Source organism: Anarhichas minor, unplaced genomic scaffold (assembly GCF_050575085.1).
Source record: "Anarhichas minor isolate MPS153535 unplaced genomic scaffold, ASM5057508v1 ptg000014l, whole genome shotgun sequence".
Lineage (NCBI taxonomy): Eukaryota > Metazoa > Chordata > Actinopteri > Perciformes > Anarhichadidae > Anarhichas > Anarhichas minor.
This window is the reverse complement of record NW_027466460.1, coordinates 5,580,744-5,601,794: the sequence shown is the minus strand read 5'-3', so window position 1 is coordinate 5,601,794 and position 21,051 is coordinate 5,580,744. Positions and strand designations below refer to the sequence as shown.

Here is a 21,051-nt window from a genome sequence, read left to right as displayed (position 1 = left end):
ATGGACTTGCTGCAGGACTCCAGTCACACTATGTGGGGACTGAACATCCGCTTGAAGGGCTTCCTGGAGCAGGTGAACAGGCTGCAGGAGGCCAACCAGCGGCTGGAGGCTCAGATAGCCGACTGGTCCGTCAGGAGCACCTCACGCTCCCGGGACTGGTCCCAGCAGGAAAACACTGTGAAGGAGCTCCGCGTCCAGGTAAGACACTGTTTGTTTCTAGAGATTTTGTAGCTATCAGGTGATTATTCAAAGTCACTCGGACTATTAAAAAGTGTTGCCAGAAAAAGATATGAGGTGTTGCAGATTTGCTCCAAGACTATTTATATTCACGTGTAATGATTATGCTCAGATTATGTTCCCTGACTTCAGCTCATGGCCATAGTAGCCTGCAGGTAACAGAAGCAGTTGTGAAAGGCAGCAGACTAGTGTTGCTGACAACTGCTTGCAACATTCATTTAATTGATTAAAGCCACATGTAACAACAACTCTTTAACACTCTTTTGAAAGTGATCCAAGGGCTGAAAGTGAATGGTGGTTAAACCTGGGTTTGAGGCTATAAACGTATGAAGGTATATTTGTGTCTTTATTATGCAAACAAAAAAAAATGTTTTAAAAGCAAATTTCTCGCACTGCAATCAAAAATCAAGTTTGTAAGTGAAAATATATAAACTGAGAATAATTTATTTGCTAGTTTTGCTTATGAAACTAGAATTTTTGGTTAAAAAAAAATATAAATTCTTTGGTTAAAAAAACAACAACCTTTGGTTAAAAAATGAAAAGCTTTGGTTTCAAAATGAAAAGCTGAGTTGAGTTTGGATGTAGTGGGCGGGGCATACGCTGCTGAATGAGCCAGTAGTTTCTATTGGTGGGTTCGACTTGGATCCTGGTATCTGCTTCCGCTGTAAACACTGCCTTTGTCCCAATCCAGCAACTGCATCCTTCGGGGGACCCAGCCTTTGCGGTCCACGTCGGCCGTGTCCTTTGAGGACCATGAAGGCTGGACCGAGCGGTCTCCGAAATGAGACGGCCTATGCTACAGAGGACTTCCTGTTTGCGTCACCAGTTTGCGATGGCGGGGCGCGATTGACGCGAATTTGCAGCGCGAATCCGCATCAAACGCCAAATCGCCCCAAACGCGCGAGTTGAAATTTCTGCGAAATATTCGCGTTACGCCCCCGCGCGATAGCCTATCAGCGTTGAGATGCTCCTCCTGTCATCACTGACGTCCTGCCGTTGTTGAATCAGGAAATAAATACTGTAGCCGTCTGTGTTCACCCAGAGCTCTACGATCAAATCGGCATCATTACATAGTTATTTCGGAGTCCCTTTTTGTCGGTTTATTGCCGTTAAATCACAGCCAAATCAGTTTATTTTGTGTTCATACAGCTGTAGTAAACAGCGACGTGTGGCTTGCTAGACACAGTGAATACAGCTCGATAAAATCCATGGAGCTCCTCTGAACAATATTATGAACCCAGACATGACGGCGTTTAGTTTCCTTGGATATCTGTGACTTCCACAACACGTACTAAGCAGAAATAGAGGTTATTTTTTTCATGGTTAATGGCGGACAGTTAAACGGCTTTCAGGGCGATAAGCCACGCCCCCTCTCTGGCGCGTCCAGCACGATTCACACATGGACACAAATGGTCCCAGGCGTTTTGACCGGCAGCGAGAATGACGCGAATAAGCGGCGCCATGAATACGCGGCGCATATTGGCGCGATGAATACGCGGCGCCATGAATACGCGCCGCCATGAATACGCGCCGCCATGAATACGCGGCGCATATTGGCGCGATGAATACGCAGCGCCATGAATACGCGCCGCCATGAATACGCGCCGCCATGAATACGCGCCGCCATGATTTGGTGTGAACACAGCATAAGGCAGAGGACAGTTAACAAAAACAACAAGCAAAACAAATGTCAGCAAACGTGTTTATTAACTTGCAGTAACACTTATTTCATATTTTTTCTATAAGTTGCTTTTTTTGCTTGCAAAATTGTCTAAATCACATTGAGAAAATTATGAAAAGAGAAACATTTATCAATAATGTTAACACATGGATGCAAACTTAGAAGATTGACAAATTTTACACAGCAGAATATACACAAATTCATATAGAAATCATTTACATGGATGTCTTATTTCAATTTAAATAAAAGAAAGAAAAAGGTGACAGTCACAATAACACATCAGAAGTGTATTGTCCTCTCTTCTGGTTGTCCTATGTAAATGCTTTATATAGGAGTAGAGCTAATGTAACTGTAACCTTAAGTATAGGATGGTCAAATGGAGATATTACAAATGGACTAATGTCTTAATTCCAAACTACAGTTGCTGAATGTTTGTCCCTGGTGAAGAGGCCATTGTTCTTCCCCCTCAGCTTGATGAACTGAGCCGTTTGCTCCTGGCTCCCTAAAACAAGACAAAATGTAGAGTTAGTTTATTTTCACACCACAAAACAAAATGTGCAAAATACTCAAATTCAGTTTATCCTTGTAATTAATCTCGTTTGTAACGTTACCGGACTTAAAGTGATATTTCAGGTTCACAACCTGAGCTCCTGTTGGTCCGTTTAAGGACATAATATGAAGTATAAATTATCTGTAAAATCGTCACAATCTCAGTAAGATATGATTCAACCAGTGGCGGGCCGTCAGGGCCTGCAAGGCCTTCTCTGCTGGCCTAAACAGAATCACAAAGCTATATCTATTTTATAATTTAATAATTTTTCTTAAATACACTACATGTATTATATTGAAAAAAATATTTTTTCCCCATTGCACAGCTACTGTCTTCCTCAGTTGCTCTGCTTTCAGTGCAGCTTGTTTTAAGTAGAGCTTTTATCCAATCAGATTTCACCTCTGTCTCTAGGTAAGAACAGAGACCCAGGCCTGCAGACGGAGGCCTGCATCCATTTGCAGTTTAAGTGAACGGGGACGATATTGTTGATTGTCATATTCTTCAACCAATCAGATCTTTAGTTTGACATGTTGGGCGTATTCTTTGACGTATCAGAGCCTGCTCGCCGGCCTATAATGACGTCAGCATTAGTGCAGCTCAGTGTCTGCCGCGAGGTGCAGAGTGCGCTGTGATTGGTCAGTGGGCGAGCACGTGACTATCCTGAAACGAAACTTAAGTGAGAACTTAAGTGAGATGCACCATGACACAGAGGGCTGAGACGAGGAAAGACACTGCAGAGCAGTACGTACAATGCTCAAGTTGTGAAAGTAAAATCATAAGACGATCTCTTTGGGCAGCAACTTGTCATTAAGGAGTGATGGTGGGTCCCACAGCCAGACCAGCTGAGAACCACAATCCTCCATGAGCAAACATTATGTTTTCCTGAATATAAGCTTCTGCATTTTCCAGATGCTCTAGTACTATTCAAACGTATTGCAAGTCTCGTACCGAACGTTACGTACATTTAATACGTACATAGGTACGTACGTACATACATTTAATACGTACATAGTTACAGCCTTATGCTGCGTTCACACCAAACGCGTCGCAAATTCATCACGCGCATATTCGCGTCCATCGTGCCGCCGGTCAAAACACGGGACCAAATGTTCATTCGCGTGAATCGCGCTGGACGCGCCGGAGAGGGGGCGGGGCTTATCGCCCTGAAAGCTGTTCAACTGTCCGCCATTAACCATGAAAAAAATAACCTCTATTTCTGCTTAATACGTGTTGTGGAAGTCACAGATATCCCGGGAAACTAAACGCCGTCATGTGTGGGTTCATAATATTGTCCAGAGGAGCTCCATGGATTTTATCGAGCTGTATTCACTGTGCAAGCCACACTGCCACAAGCCACATTGTGCAAGCCACACGTCGCTATCGCTGTTTACTACAGCTGTATGAACACAAAATAAACTGATTTGGCTGTGATTTAACAGCAATAAACCGACAAAAAGAGACTCCGAAATAACTACGTAATGATACCGATTTGTAGGCTACCTGTCTTCTCAATGGAGCAGGGATGGATCGGTGCTAGGCTATGCTAACATTGTAGCAGCTCCACCAACAGTCAGAATAACGTCATGTAGACGTAAATACGGCAGCGTCTATTCATTGTTTGTACCATATGGTTTACACACACACATTTATACACATAGTTTGGTCCGGTCTCTATTGATATGAGGTATCGTAGAGCTCTGGGTGAACACAGACGGCTACAGTATTTATTTCCTGATTCAACAACGGCAGGACGTCGCTGATGACAGGGGGAGCAACTCAACGCTGATAGGCTATCGCGCCGGGGCGTAACGCGAATATTTCGAAAGAAGTTGAAAAATTTCAACTCGCGCATCGGGGCAATTTGGCGTTTGACGTGGATTCGCGTCCGTCGCGACGCACCATCGCAGATTCGCGCCGCGACAGTCTCATCGCGTCTGTGCATAGACTTTGTATGTAATCTACTTGCGCGAATAATTCGCGATGCATTTGGTGTGAACGCAGCATTAGAAACTGATAATATCTGTGGCGCCATCATGTGGTTATAAGGTGGTATTTCAGCTGCAGGACAACAGTGAAGGCCTAGGTATAAAAAATGCACGGCCCGCCACTGGATTCAACCTCTGAAGTTTGAAAGTGAAGGCAAAAAAAGTTACTTTACAAGGCTTAACTACGGTCGGATGCAGGCAGTCGAGCTACCGCTAACGTTAGTTAGCTTGTCAGCTAACGTTAGCTAGCTTGTCAGCTACAAATGTCACGTAACTTAACCAATGATTTTAACAAACATGTGATGTTATAGCTCCCGGTAAGGGAGTAACGTTAGCCCACTGTGGGCTAACGTTACATGCACTTTGCCTGAGGCATGGCTATGTTAGCTAAGGTTAGCTGTGCATGTGTGACACAATTTAAAATAAATCCTATGAGCTTAGTTTTCTCCGACCGAGAAAGCGGAGCTTCATGTCAACACAGCAGCCCTCCATGTCGTTCTTTAAAAAAAGAGACACTAACAACATGAAAACAAAGTGAAGTGCTGTTACATTTAAAATAATTTTGACAAAACAGAGCAGTATAATGTCAATTTACCTCCATGTCACCGTAACCTCCCGTCTGTGTTTAATGGATGCAGATACCGAGAGCCAAGTCAAACCGACCAATAGAAACTCCTGGCACATTCAGCAGCGTATGCCCCGCCCACTACATCCAAACTCAGCTCAGCTTTTCGTTTTGAAACCAAAGCTTTTCGTTTTGAAACCAAAGGTTGTTGTTTTTTCACCAAAGATTTTTTTTTTTTACCAAAGATTTTGAACTAAGAGAGCAATGAAATGCTTATTTGTGATGTGTAACTATGGGTCAAGTACGCTACTTTGAATGATCTGTATTTTTTTAAAATCCGTAAGTGAACAAAATGACAGTACTAAGTCAATGAGGTGAGAGGTAACTCCACATCAAACAAACTTGTTGCAGAGGATTAGTAGCAGATAATGTGTGTCATTGTGTCTGGGTTAGACGCAGACAGACACCGGCTGTCACACACTGAAAGAATGCCGAACTCTTTATTTCAATTGTCGTGGAAAAATGCAGCAAGAAACACAGACCTTCTTAAAGCAGAGAATTGTATTACAAGTAACAAAAGACAATTGTGTTTAAAAAGAGACAGCTGAAAGATGATAAGACGAATAATGTAGTGATTGTATAGATGTGACCAGCTGATAAGAAGAGCTGACATCACGATTGACAGCCCCAGACGATGACAGCGGGAAATTCGGAGCAGGATGAGAAATAAACTACAGGCCTAAGCGTGCAAAAGAATGGGCTTCCTGACCGAACTTACACTATAGCTTCATTACTTTAAAGGCCATTCCACTTAGTAGACCGCATTAATACTAACCGGTTTGGTGATCTCACATGATTCGACATGATGGTTTTTAACTGCTCCCTTGTGCAATAGTCACTTTCTGCATGAGTAAGTGTGACTGACAGACACGTTAATGACTTGTTGCATACCGTGTCACATAGCTCGTCTCCAGAGCTTTGGCTGGTATTCCCATGACTATGAGCAACCTCTTAGTAGTTGCATTGTTCAGTGATGAATAACTTATGGGATTACTTTTCTATTTATCTTCTTAAGAACTATTATGTTATTTACAACACAGACTAGTAAAACAATAATATGAGATTGTGTCAGAGTGCAGATTCACTCATCACACTAGAGCTCAAAAATGAGAGTGTATTGAGACATCTCCATCCTGTTGAGTGTCTCTGTGAGGTATAAATGTTATGGAATATTCTGTGTTATCTCTGGCTTGCCTTCAACATGGGTGTGTCTAGTTCTGAAAGTGTGGCACTCACGAGAAAACAAAAGGGAATAAGGGTGTGCTAGCATCTTTGTGTGTGAGATAAAAGTCAAGGAGACACTTTTTTTTAAAGAATTAAATAAATCTTGAAAGAATTGTGCGAATTTCAGCCACTGCTAATGTTAAACACATAAATACAGTTGTTTGTTGGCTGTGTTGAAGATATTAGCTTTATTCCATGTACAGTATGTATACAGTATGATGTACATACTGAGAGGTAATCACTAATTTGTTTTGAATGTTACTTGTTACGCTTTCAACTTCAGTTTTTTAAACAATTCAAAAAACATTTGAATTGTATTGTGCTATAAACCTCAATATCCATTACTCCAAACTATTACGTCAACCTGATTATTTCAGTATTCTATCAAATATTTACAAGTTTAGAGAATTGATATATTATGTAGTCTTGATTGTGATCATCTTTTAAAAAAGAGATACTGTAATAATGATGTCAGCTAATGTTTTTTTGTGGATTGTGCAACACCTTTTAGTCATCACAGTTTTTAAGGGAGTGGATTCATTTAGTAATACATAAGTTTTCCCTTGTTCTTCCCTACCCTTGTCAACAAAGAAGTTCATTTGATAAATTAGCTGTTTAATGACATCTAACTAAAATGGAAGGAGTATCTGTCTGTTTGTCCATCTCTCAACCGTTCATCCGATCCTCCTCACACTTGGCGGGTGTATTGCTGAGGACCAAATGAAGTGCAGTGTTGACTGCGAGCTCTAGAGATCTACGGGATATATTTATTCGGAGTTTGTTATGTACACATTGTGTAGTGTATTGAGAGGGGACCGCTCAGTACAGCTCGCCTTTTGTCACTCGCTACAATACAGTGCTGCAGGGAGGAAGTTATCATCGCACTGGTTCCCTCGACAAAAAGCGAATTGGTTTTTTTCCCAAACTAAATACACCAACTTGTGATAACCACTGACAGACAAAAACCCATTTTTAAAAAACCATTAACTATGAGACGAGGATATCGGAAGTGCAAAAATTCTAACTCATACTCATACTCATTTATGATTTTAGGACCCATTCTTGCAGCAGTCTATATTAACTTTTACACTCCCGCCCGCACAGCCTGCTATGCAAAGCTTGCTATGCAAAGCTTGCTCTTAGTCGATTTTTGTTTAAGCTTTTGCAACCAAATGATGTGTATACTCTAGCATTGTGTGGGGCTGCAACTATGTCACGGCAGGTGTATTGGACCCAAAGAAGCGTTATGTTGAGTGTGGTGGAGTTGTTTGGATGAGCGTTTCTTGAGGAAGTCGCAAGCAGCAACACCGAAGGCCAAGCAATGTACGAGCATCAAAGCTTTTACTAGTATTACTACGATTGTAGAAAAAGGAGACACAGTCATCGTTGATAGAAAGGCTATTCCACCAGTTGTACTTTTTCATACAATGACAAGGCAAAATGTCTGCTGTGAAAAAGGACTATTAGTTTATTATTCAGAGATAATGAAGTGAAAAATAAAACAATATTAATAATACAGTATCTGCATATTTTGATGTAGGACATACAATTCAAAATATCACTTGTTGCTGATAAAACATTCAGTATTCAAATAGTCATTTACTTTTATGTTTTCAGTAGATTTCACCCGAATGGCTCAGCCTAAACCAATTTCACTTACATTCTCATAGAAAATGCTGTAGAATTGCATTATGGTTTTGTACTTTCCTTGATCTAATCTCATGTTATTGTATTTTTGTTTTGTTTTGTCAGGTTGGTAACCTACTGATGGAGAATGCCCAGCTGGCATTACAGTCTGACAGCATGAAGTCCAGAGCTGCTGTCATCCAGGCCAGGTCAGCTGTATTTGGCTGTAGTTTTCCTAACACTCTAACGCTAAATATATCAGGCATGAGGTCGCATCCCAAAAAAAATGTACACCCATTCACACAGTTTATGTCTAAAGTGATCAGACACAGAAGAGGAAAATACAGATTTTAGATAGTATAACAGGTAACATGCGAGAAGAAAATGTGTGATTATCATTACTGGCCCATTAAGGCATCACAATATATGAAGCATAGATGTAGAATAACTACCAAACACTTCCTGTTTTCATCCTGCTGCAATGCTTTTCCAGTCGTCTGTTATCTAACTCGGGCCAGTTCCCGCTCCTGTTAGCCAACCTGCATACAAATCCAGGCCGGGCTTTGTGCTGTGTCGGCACTTTCACTTATGTATTGATGCAGAGTGACACCAAGACCCCCCTCCCCCCCACACACACACACACACACACACACACACCATACCTCCGCTGTCAGCCATTAACCCCTGAAGGACAGTGGCAACCTGTTCTATTTACAGCTCTACCTGATGTCTCCTGACCCGCTGAGTGTGACTGTGAGACTCTGGACTCTTTTTATGACACATTTAAATGATGTCAAGGTCTTTTTCATCCTTTGGACTTGTAGTTATGATTTCTGCAACACCTTCCTTCACTGGCACGCACCAAAATGGGATCTTTCAGCTAAAACAACCTTCAATCCCTTAGTGGATACTCACTAGCTATTATCTATTATCTATTTTCCTTACTGATACCAAGTACCGATCCTGCATCAGTGAGTTAAAAACACCAACAATAACAACAAAAATACTATATCTATTGCGTAAAAACACAATTGAATTGATTAGGATATAAATGATTGTTATAAAAAAATCTTGGCATTAGTAGTTTTAATCATGTGTTATAAGCTGCTGGGAGCTAGTGTTTGGAAATTAAACAGGTCATAATATCTATTTTATATTGCCGTGCTAAACATCTCCTTGAAACAACAGTATTTATTCAGGATTCTCACCAAAAACAACATTCTACAGGATTACATTTGAACTCATGATAGCATCAGATTATAATTTATTCTTCGGGTAGGGAGTGACTCGTGTTGTTGTTGTTTCTGTGTAAATGAGCTAATAAAGTATATGATAAAGTGACATAGACCAAGCGTACTCCCCGTAACAATTTTACTATTATCAGCAATCCCCTTTTAAATTTAGTTAATCTGCATATATGCCAAGTCGGCGGAATATGTCAATACTTTCCATTGGACTTTAAACTGATAAATGGCTCAATTTGAATGAATGTAATTTCTTTGGCCTTTTTACCCTTTCTTCCCTGTGTTTATTTATGTATGTCGTGATTAAATGATTGACAATAAACACAGAATGGGGCTCAGTAAAGCCCTGTCTGTTGACGTCACCTCATAGGTGTGAGACTGAGGAGAGGAACACCGGGCGTCTGGAGCAACAGGTGGCTCTGCTCAGGGAGTCAAAGTGGAAGGCAGATCAGAGCAGCACGACGCTGCAGGCAGACCTTCGGCACTCCATGTCAGATCTGCAGGAGATGCACCAGGAGTTTGAGGTCACTAAATGTGCTGCCTGCAAATGCGTGTTATGACATATTTTTCTTTCTTTCTTTTCCCTTTTTCTATCAAAGTCATGTCTCTGCCTTTTACACTGTGCCTGTCTATCTTTCTTTCTGATGGTGTTTCTTTTCCATCTGTATGCATGCACGGTCTCACACTACAACCCTTTCTATTTTAAAGTGACAATAGACACGTTTTCAGTAGCTTGCATAGCATAGACGTGCTAATGCTAGTTAAAGACGTCTGTAATGATGTCTGCTAATGTTAGCTCCACAGGTTGGACAGTCTGCCTAAATAACAGGACTTAACAGAGAGTCAATTCCGCACCGTCAATATACATCTACTAAAAGGGCTTGTTTTTGCTACTGACAGGCTCAGATTGTTATTACAAGTGTCTGACAACATTATGAAAAGTAACCTACAGAGAAATAAAACGTCTTTCTTCACAATGGTGGCAAATTGTAAGCACTTTCTTTAATCGATTATTGGTAACATTAACAATCAATCCAGGCTTAACACCAACAAATATGGATTGAAGCAGAATATTTTGTTAGATAAAAACATGTTGTTTTTTTGTTTTTGAGAGAGGAGGGGAGAAAAGGCTGAAGGTGGACTAGTGCCCTCAATGTTTTATGTTTAATAATATTTTGAATGTCTCAACATTACGAATAAAGCTTCAAACTATTCGGTACAGCCCTAGAAAACACCCCCTTGGAAGTTATTTTGCGAGAATGCAGACATACTGTTGTGCCAGCTTTGCCAGTTTGGGGAATCCTTGCATTGACTTAACCAGTCTGTCGGTAGTTTCAATCCAAGAATGGGAGTACATCTCATTAAAAAGTTGTCCGTTACATTTCTCTTCTAGCGTTAGGAATTCTATGCTACGCTAGCTACCGAAGGTTAACAGCATGTTTACACATGCTACTTTTGATATATAATCATTACAACAGTGAATAAAAGACCTACCCAGCTCTACAGGAACAGTGTTGTTCCTTAATTTAATTGTCTTCTGTCTCCATTGCCTGGTGATATGTAGGCTTTAGCTTCTATCTTTCTCTTTCAACCTGTTTTCACTCCTGAATCAGTTTAACATCCTGGATAATGTCCTTCAAACGCTTATTGAGGATCTTTCTGTGTGATTTTCTCTAAAATCGCTTTTTTGTTTTTCCAAAAATTAGATGAATTTTTTTCAGGGAGTGCAGTTAGTGACAGTGTGGGCTCCATGCCAGTAGCAGTGTGTGTACGTGTGTGTGGGTTAGCAAAGGGTCAATTACAGTGAAGGATTACATAACAGCTCTTTTAGCAGCTGCCTGCCATGGTTGTGTTGCTAAATACCAGACCAATTTAGAAAAATGTGTCCCCATTAGTCATTTAGATGCAAAATCATAGGAAAATCTGGTTAAAAATTGAAGTTGTCATTTCAGCTTTCCAGATCTGCGAGCGTGGCTGTTGACTCTTAATTTTGCTTTGCACAGTCCTTTTTGAAAATGCAGTGTTACGCCAGCTGACATTGCTGTTTTGCTATCTTGTTATTGGTACTAACATGATGCTAATGCTGACCAGGACAACTAGTTCTAAGAGCAGATAAAATGATCAGTGTGTAATTTATTGTATTTGAACATTACAGTATAAAATCACTTATCATTGTTATTACAACAGTTGAATTATAAGTAGCCTGTTGTACTTTATACTTCCAACCCTGACATTAGTGTTGCGTCATGTGTGTGTGTGTGTGTGTGTGTGTGTGTGCATTTGATTTGTAAGGGATTCATTTCACAGCATCTAATGATGTCTTGTCCCTTTACTATGACCTCATCCACCCCTCCTCTCTTCCTCATTTCCTTATTCCTGCTGACTAATACTTCCCTCCCTCAGTTCAAGTGTCTTTTCCTGCATACAGATGCACACACATGCTCACTTACACACACATATGTACACGTAGGGCTCAATAACTGATTTTTCTTTTGTCTCTTACCTCTGCATTGCGTGGACTCTCTGCCCCACACACACGCATACACACACTCACTCTTGCCATCTTTTTCTCCTCTGCACCTATTCATCCACAAACAAGTTTCTTCTCCCTCTTTGTCTTGTTTTTCTCTTCTCACTCTTTACATCACTCACTCTCTTTCTCACCCTTTCTCTGTCTTACACTCTCCCTCTCTCTCCTTCTCTCCCCATCTTCTTGCTCCATCTGGTTGGCTGCTGCAGCTGCAGCGGGCCAGCTCCTGCGATGCTCTGTTAGCGACGGCCACAGCAGCAGCAGTAGCAGGAGGGAAGGAGGAGGATGGCACAGGGATGGAGCTCACCCAGCTCCTCGACCGAATCAGAGCGCAGTGTGACCATGGCAGACTTCCCGTCCTGGGCAAGAGACACCTTGGCCTGGGTACCGTGTCAAATCCACCCCCCGGCTTGGTCAGGCCCAGTCGCTCTGGAGCGGCAGCAGCAGCATCCAGAACACATGGAGGAGTTCTCAGTGAGGTACGCATATACTACTGCATCTTCACTTATGTTTTTTTTTTTTTATGTCTCTCTTATGTTGTCCTGGCCCACTGCCAGCCAGACACACCCTCAAGACCCACTCCAGGTTATCCCATAGGCAAGGCTGAGTGATGCTTGTGCTCGGCTGGAGTTAAATGCTTAGCAGAGTTGTTGACTGTGCTGAAAGGCTGTAGGTTTAGGGCTTGTGCCTTGCATGCTTGTGTATATTATTGCCTGATTGCCTCCTCACTCACTTTTTACTGTTACACACATTGACAGTATTGTGTTACAACATTTGATCAGTTACTTCTCTGAGTGAATGATCCCTGATCTTCATTAAAAATGAATGAGCCAAATTACAACCTGAGTATTCTCATATATCTTGAAGATGTTTCATTGTTTATCCAGTAATAGCAGCGTTTCTACTGTTGTTTTAGCCTAACTGTCCTCTTTTTTGTTATTACGGGAAAAGGCGCAGTATGGGTGCCTTTTATGATCCCAGTGTTCCTCTGCCACAGAACAATGACTTTGGTCTGACAGCGATAATAAAGTGTCTTCGCCAAGCGCTGCAAAGCAACCACAGTGCTTAAGTGGAGCAGGTTTTATGAAATGCTGTTGTTTGCATGAGACCTTCTCCGTCTTTTCCCCCCAAAGTAACACAGTGGTTACACAAGAGTTAATGCTGTAGTCAAAAGCCTGCTTGATGTCCATAATTATCATGGATGATATTTACATCTAAAATAAAGCTCTGTTTTTTTTAAAAGAAAAGTGCTAAACTATGAATATTAACATGCAATCAGCTCAATGTTATATTACGATATTAAACAAACAAAATCTGTGCTTCCCGGGAAGAGTTGCATTATTTCCTCCATGAGTTGGCAAAGTTCGGCAACAAGGTAATTCAAAGGTCTTTACATAAAACATCAAAAGCATTGAAACAAAGTGCTAAATAAACACTCCACAAAAGGACATTTAGATACAATTAAAAACATTAAAAAGCCAAGAGAATAGAAAAGGAGCTAAAATAGCATAGACTATACACTATACACTAGTGGTGTATGAAAAAACATCAGTTCTGTAAAGTAACAATTTAAAGTTACTTTGCTTCGTATTTCCATTTGATGCTACCGCACACTTCTACATCATTACGTTCCAGAGCGAAATTTTTCTCTTTTTACAAAATGAATCTGATTGTAATAGTTATTTGTTTATTAGTCAAGCTTTTATATACAAAACAAATGATCAGAATCAGAATCAGAACCGTTTATTGCCATGTATGTTGAACATACAAGGAATTTGGCGTCACGCCGTCACGCCAAACAAATGATAGTCAAATAAGATAAGATGCATTGTTATAGATCAAACCATCAAACAATATAAGTTTAAATTGACTTCACCTCGACTGCATTATTTAATAAAATGCTACTTGTAGTACATGTTAAGTATGTAATATAATATATAATAGTATAACATTGTGACAGGAGCCATTCTGCATAATGAGAAACTTATTATAGAAAATTACGAGTGTCTCATCCATCACTGCCTGAGATGACAGATGGATTAATAATGCCCTTTGACATTCAACTGTATGTAAGATAAGGAATCTTGTTTGCCAGTGTTGTCAGTAATGAAGAGCTGATTTTAGCCTAAATTTGCTTGTCATTTAATTTTCATAACTTTAGTTATCTTCCTTTGTTTTTACTGTCAAAATATTGTCATAACTTCGCTGCTTCACTGCATTGAACGGGGCGAGGACGGAGGGTGTGAAGCGCTCTACAGCTGTACAGTGTACACACAGCTTGTACAGCTGTGTGTACACATGGGTCTGGGTTTCTGCTCTCCTGTCTGTTTACCTAAGCTGAAACACACACTACCAATAGCATCACCTGCAGCTGCTTCTCCTCTGATTTTCTGACTGAATGCCAATGGGAAAAAAAACTGTTACCCACAAGGTGTAGGTGTATAAAGTTAACTGGGGATTAGAAGTTCAAATGAGTGTGTGTGTGTGTAGATGGTGGCAGCGGTTTTGGGGCTCTCTGTCTCATCCCTGTCACCTCACCCAGGAAGAGGCAGCGTGGACGCAGGTGAGCCTCGGTGGCGTTGCCCTGAGGGAGGCCCGGACCGAGCTAGCTGAGGCCAGGAGCCAGTGGCACTCACTGCAGGTGGAGATTGAGACCCTACATGCTTTGGTAAGAAATCACACATCATCACGTATCACCCCGGCTAACCCACCCCGGTTTAGAAAAACAGAATATACATTAGTAGCTCAGAATGTAGCATTAATCAGCAGGGCCTGGAGCTTGGCCAGACCAAGCTAACAAACACAACTGACACTGTTTGTGGTGGGAAGCCAGTGAGGGATGACGCTCTTGTTTTTTATAACTATTAGACTAAGTTCTAACATAGTTAGCTTCCACACGCTTAATCAAATTTAAGGATAACTGTGTAGTCATTATCCTAAAGCTCCCTGCGTTTTGTTTTTCAGGAGAAAGGCCTGGAGAGCTCCCTGCAGAACACTCAGCGGGTGTACTCCAGCCAGCTGCAGGACCTTTCCCAGGTTATCGCTGGGCTGGAGAGCGAGCTGGAGCAGGTGAGGAGCGGGCTGGCGACACAACGCCAGCGCCACAGCCAGCTCCTCAACACCAAGATGAGGCTGGAGCGAGAGATCGGCACTTACCGACGTCTGCTGGAGCGTGAAGAGGGCAGGTTAGGGCAAGATGCCGAGAAAGGAATGGAAACGTTAGAGAAAGCAGGAAGAAATTATTCAGTTGGCATTTTTGTGGTTTTAGTGTCAACCAGGAAATTAAATAATATTTTGTAGTGGAAAAGAGTTCCCCAGAACAATGGAGCCACTTTATCTTCAAAATCTGAAAAAAAAGGAACAGGGCAGCAAATAAAGAAAAGACAGGCTAGTATATTAATACACAATATTATATAGCAAAGTCTGAATCTAAATTGCAGACTACACACACACTGACATGAGTAAGACAGAAATTTCTCCACTTCAGAAATAAGTAAACAAAATAATTACTATTTTGTTTCTTTAGATATGATATTGAAACTGAAAACCCACACTATTAATTGCAGGTTGAGACAGAAGCTGTAGAGCACGGCCAAGCAACACAGTGACATGTAAAAACTGTGATTGGAAATGTATTACAAATTCCAGTTATCTGCACAAACAAAAAAGCATAAATGATAAGTGAAAAAGACAAACCTTCTACCAGTAATTCATAGCCTAGAAATGCAGCTCTGTCTTGAATCAGACAAAATGTCTGGTCTCATAACTTATTTCCTGCCATCGTCAAATTAGGGAATATTCCATTCTTTTGGCATGGCCTTTAATTATCGTAGACATCTCTCATCCAGCTCCTTTCCAATTTAACACATTGGCTGCCTCAACCATGTGATTATCATTTTATAGTTTTTAAAGTAATTTAGTTTTATGACACATAGAGGTTACATACAGATTGGGGTGCTTCTAGATGTCTTTGAATGCTTTTCATTCAGGATATAGCCGACTGATTTCATTGATCCAAGGAGAGACAGGACGTGGCATCTGAAATTTGGATTGTTTGTTCATATTTGAGAAGGGTGGTGACTGAGCACAAAAGGCTGTGTGACAAAAAAAAAGAGACGAGACCATCCTCATACAGTGAAAATGACTCTTTCTCACTGAAGCATCTGCACACATAAAAGCTCAAAGGTTTGTGAGTTGGGTATGTCTGCAAATTAACCAAGTGAAAGGGACAAAAGATGATACTGAAAGATCAGTGCACAATACTTTTATATCATCTTTTAACCATCCAGAGTTCTGCTCAGGCAGTGTAAAGAGAGCTCTTATGAGAGAAGGAAAGAAGGCGGACGCGAGGAGGGGCAGATGGTATTTCAAGAAGATCATGAATCAAGTTTTTCACTTTCAGTTATCGTCATGGAGGTTAGCAATGACGATGACTTCAAAGTAATACCAGCACACTGCGAGACACAAATGTTGGTGGCATCAATCCAGTGAGCTTGGGTAGACGTGTCAGACCTTCCAGCAGGTCTTTCTAGGAGTTTTACAACTCTTCCCCTGGTTTTTTTTAGCCCTTTCCTAGGCTCCTGCTCACCGCTGGACATAGATGTCATAATTTCCTGTACAGAATGTTGTGCCCTTCTGCCTGCAGATATATGGGCCGTAATGGGCAGCCAATGGGTCTACGGCCATGGAGGTTTTCCATGGAGGAGCCGAAGGATACAGGGCTAGAGAACGGCTTCAGTGACCCTGCAGTTACTCCAGACGAACCCAAGTCTGAGCCCCTGCCTGAAATACCGTCACTCCTCCCAGCAGACAGCGGGCTAAAGAAAGGCATACTGCAAAGACAGCAAAGCCTTGTGATACTCACAGGTAACACATACACACACACACGCACACACGCACACACGTACTCTTACTACAGTCATATCTTGTTATGATTTCTCATCAATGTCTTCTCACAGAGCCAGAAAAAGATGAAGACTTGCCAATCTCCACTGTGAAGACTCAGGAGATTCTTCAGGGCAATGTGGTGCGGGAGAGTGCTGAGGGTCACGGCACCATTGAGTAAGTATTGATCTTTTTTCCCCCCATCGACCTGTAGTCAGCGCCTTTGGTTCAGTCCGACATATAGGCCTTTTGTAGTAGCGAGCACCAACAGCATTACTTCAGAGAGCGCTGCGCTACATTGCCTAGATAAATGCCTTTTTTGACTACGAACAACATAGTTTCTTGCTTGGTTAATCTCCTGAAACCTTCACACCTCTTAGGCTTTGACTCGATGAGCTTTTAATGACTCGTTAGTTTACGATCAGACAATCATCCATCTCATCTCCACCCCGACGACGTCTGGTCCAGATGACTAGACGTACAAGCTCTCAGAGGAATTACCATTACACGCTCAACAAGTTATGAGGCATAAAACATTTAGTTGACAGCACAGGTTCCCATGAGTAATTCATCATAGCGCTGCATGGGAATGTTCCACCTTTCATGGGTTGTGTTTGATGTGGAGAGATACAGCCTTGGTATGGAATCTACAGGGCGTGACACCTGTTATTGTTGGACGAGACATGGGCGGAATTCTTTGGTCATGCTTCGGGTGTTACCAGCCACATGCAACGATCCAAAAAGCAACACACACACACACACACACACACACTCATGCATTATATCATAAGAGAGCTACACATGTATAGTCACTCCAACCAGAGTATTTACTTTGTCTGTGAGCAGCAGATCGCAGTGTAAGTCCCTCTGTCACTTGATTGATTCTGTACTGATAGCAAGGGACATTTAATTTATTTTAACTGAATGTTCCTTGACTCCTTATCCTCATCATTTCCGTCAGACAGGAAGCATTACCTTGTAAAATACTCCCATTAATTCTTGATGCTTTCAAAAGCATTAAGTTGGTCGACTACTTTGTTAGGTAATGCTCCAGCATCAAGGCACCTATAAGTATTGATGGAAACAGTGTTAGCCAGCTGAATGTTCCCGATTAAAACTACCTCACAGGCCAGTACAGTTGAAAACATTCCTAATGTGCATGTCATCGATGCTGTTTGCGTCACAGTCATAGTCAAAAGCTGTGGTGATATTGGAGCTGAGATTCATGGTACTAGACAATATTTTCTACTCACTGATGTGTCTTAACCAACTGTAAAAGCCGTCAGCAGGTTATAAATGACAGCAGATGTGGTTAATTGTACCCGATGGTCAGAGCACCGATGAGAGTTCTCTGTGTGTGTGTGTGTGTGTATACAGGCAAGAGTGCTACACATCGTGTGTGTCCCAATTAATATGTTCACCCCAGAACAGTATTGTGGTGTTTGCTGTGGTAGTATGGACTATTAATTGCTAAAACTGTTAATTTTTTCCATTAGAAATTGATTAAATGTTAGTAACTGTGTTATGAAAGAGGTTGCTCGTGGTGTCGAACCCACAGAAAATAATTACTCGACTCTGCTGTTCACCTGCGCTGTACACAGCATTGTTTAGATTTTACAAATGTATTGTTTTGGCTGACTCTCGCTGCACTCATCAACCTTGTTTCCAGTCGCAGCATGCCTCTATTCTCCGCAAACATGCTCTAATAACCCCACTGTAGGCTACCTGCTAAGTGGCAAACAGCAGATAGATATTTTCATCAGGCTAAAAGGAGAGTGAATATTGGACTGACACACTTGCATATAGACAGACATTTGCGATGTAGTTTGGTTGACAATGATCCCAGGTCCTGATCCTCAGTTAGTCAGTGCCAGACTGGTTGCATGTTGTTTTAAAGGGGGTGTACTTTCTGTTATATAGCTTTTATACCAGGTCGCATCTAAGGAAATTAAAATGTTCTCTCTTACTGCCCCCTGGTGTTACTGTTCAACCAGGTGTATTAAGCATAAATGAATGAAAGGATTTTTAAATAGTTTTGTAACACAGTACCATTGAAGTGGTCCATCCCACATGGGATTACATGACACACAAAAATACTTTCGAGAAACAAATTGACTGCCGGCAGTTGACATTCACATTCAAATGAAAGATAAATTATTTCTGCATATCAAATACTATAAATCTTCCAGAACAAAAGAAAACATATTTGACACATAAACCGAATAGAGACCGAAAACATTAACATCACCTTTTATTGCCATGGCTTCTAACCTTCTAACCTTCCAGGACCGAGAAGATTGACCAGGTGATAAAGCAGTGGGAGAGCTCTTTCTTCAGAGGGAATCCCAAGCTGCGGAAGAAGTCGGTGTCACTGCGCTTTGATCTGCACATGGCTGCAGCAGACGAGGGGTGTGCCCAGAATAAACAGGACAGCCTCCCCGACGTAGAGGTGTGTCTGATCATGAAGAGATCTCGCAGCATCCCAGCCATCACACAGTGACTCTAACTGGTTCGCCAGACTCAACACTGCATTGCAGTTGTTTGTGGAAACCATGGTGAGTTACAGAAATAGTAGCTGGGTCATTGACATCTAGGCAGTGGTGGACCGTCAGGGCCTGCAAGGCCTTCTCTGCTGGCCTAAACAGAATCACAAAGTTATATCTATTTTATAATTTTATAATTTTTCTTAAATACACTACATGTATTATCATTTATAAAATATTTTCCCCATTATCTTATTTTCTCATTGCACAGCTACTGTCTTCCTCAGTTGCTCTGCTTCCAGTGCAGCTTGTTTTAAGTAGAGCTTTTATCCAATCAGATTTCACCTCTGTGTCTCTAGGTAAGAAGAGAGTGCATCCATGTGCAGTTTAAGTGAATGGGGACGATATTGTTGATTGTCATAGTGTTCAACCAATCAGATCTTTAGTTTGACATATTGGGCGTATTCTTTGACGTGCCAGCGCCTGCTAGCCGGCCTATAATGACGTCAGCATTACATGCAGCTCAGTGTCCATGTGCAGCTATGCCGCGAGGTGCAGAGTGTGCTGTGATTGGTCAGTGGACGAGCACGTGACTATCGTGAAACGAAACTTAACAGCAGAGGCTTAGTCGGGTAGTGAATCACATCACGTGATGCAGCTCAGCCAATCAAATATGGGCATTCTGACAAGTTTCCTGACTCGAGTGAGATGTACCACACACCAAAGACACAGGGGGTTGAGACGAGGAAAGACATTGCAGAGCAGTAGTACTGCTCAATGTTCAAGTTGTGAAAGTAAAATCCTAAAATGAACTCTGTGGGTCGCGGCTTGTCATTAAGGAATGATGGTGGATCCCACAGCCAGACCAGCTGAGAACCACTATCCTACATGAGCGCAGAAAACATTATATTATCCTGAATAAAGCTTCTGCATTTTCCAAATGCTCTAGTGTTAATCAAATGTATTGTAAGCCTCGTACCGAACGGTTTAATACGCAGACGTACATGGTTACAGCCTTAAAAACTAATAATAGCTATGGCGCCATCATGTGGTTATAAGGTGGTATTTCAGCTGCAGGACAGCAGTGAAGGCCTAGGTATAAAATGCACGGCCGCCACTGCATCTAGGATATTACCATCCATTGCCACCATACCTATTATGTATTTTTAAATCAACATTGCTGATGACTGAATCTGAATTTTATCTCATCAAATCTGGACTCTGGCACGATAAGCATTTCCCATTAGGCTTTGGGCTATTTTTATAGTGTCAGAAAACCATCATCAAATATATCAGACCGACATCCATTACCTTACAGAGGAAAACAATTTCAATATTTAAACATATTTAAACATATTTCTTCATCATCACTCTAGATGAAGAAAAGTGTCGCTCAATACTGTGATTGTTTCAGTATGAGGTCACTGGACAAAAGAGATTATATCGACCGTATGAACTCATTCTAATCAGCACTTGGCCCAGGAGGATGAGTTCACAGGTGGATGCAGATAATTGGAGGTGTGGAGCCACAGATAACCATGAGCTGCTGTGAACTATCTAAAGGTGGATTTTTTTTGCATTTTTTCTTTAAGAGACTGTACAAAAATTATCATGGGGAGAAGGGTGCAGAAAAAGAGATGATTGTGGCTTTTGTTTTAGTAATTGAATGTTATCTCTTCAGTTATCACTTCATTTCTGCTATCACAATCCAATAGCAGCTCCGAGCTTCACCATATTCTGCATCTCAACAGAAAGCAGAACTGCAGTAAACATAAAGTAAAAGTTTTTTTACACCTTTTACTTTACTGTAGTTCTATTATTGGCCATATGTTTAAAGAACACACTCTTGTATTTTTTTGTGTGATTTTAGTTATTAATGGCAAATTGAATTGTAACAATTCAATAAACCTATATTACTTTAACATTTTGTTGTGAGGGAGGGTTTTGCAATTTGTTTCTAAGTCAAGTCATGATGCTGAAGA

At 41.3% G+C, this 21,051-nt stretch overlaps 1 protein-coding gene across 1 annotated transcript; it reads left to right on the top strand.

The window, feature by feature from the left end:
* On the top strand, positions 1-19,086 carry LOC142950144 (uncharacterized). The gene is made up of 9 exons (XM_076092045.1): positions 1-198; positions 8,055-8,137; positions 9,543-9,703; positions 11,901-12,181; positions 14,245-14,370; positions 14,667-14,887; positions 16,348-16,568; positions 16,661-16,763; positions 18,873-19,086. Exons 1-9 carry the CDS (start codon positions 1-3, stop codon positions 19,084-19,086), a joined length of 1,608 nt encoding a protein of 535 aa, XP_075948160.1.
* Positions 19,087-21,051: the final 1,965 nt, after the last annotated feature.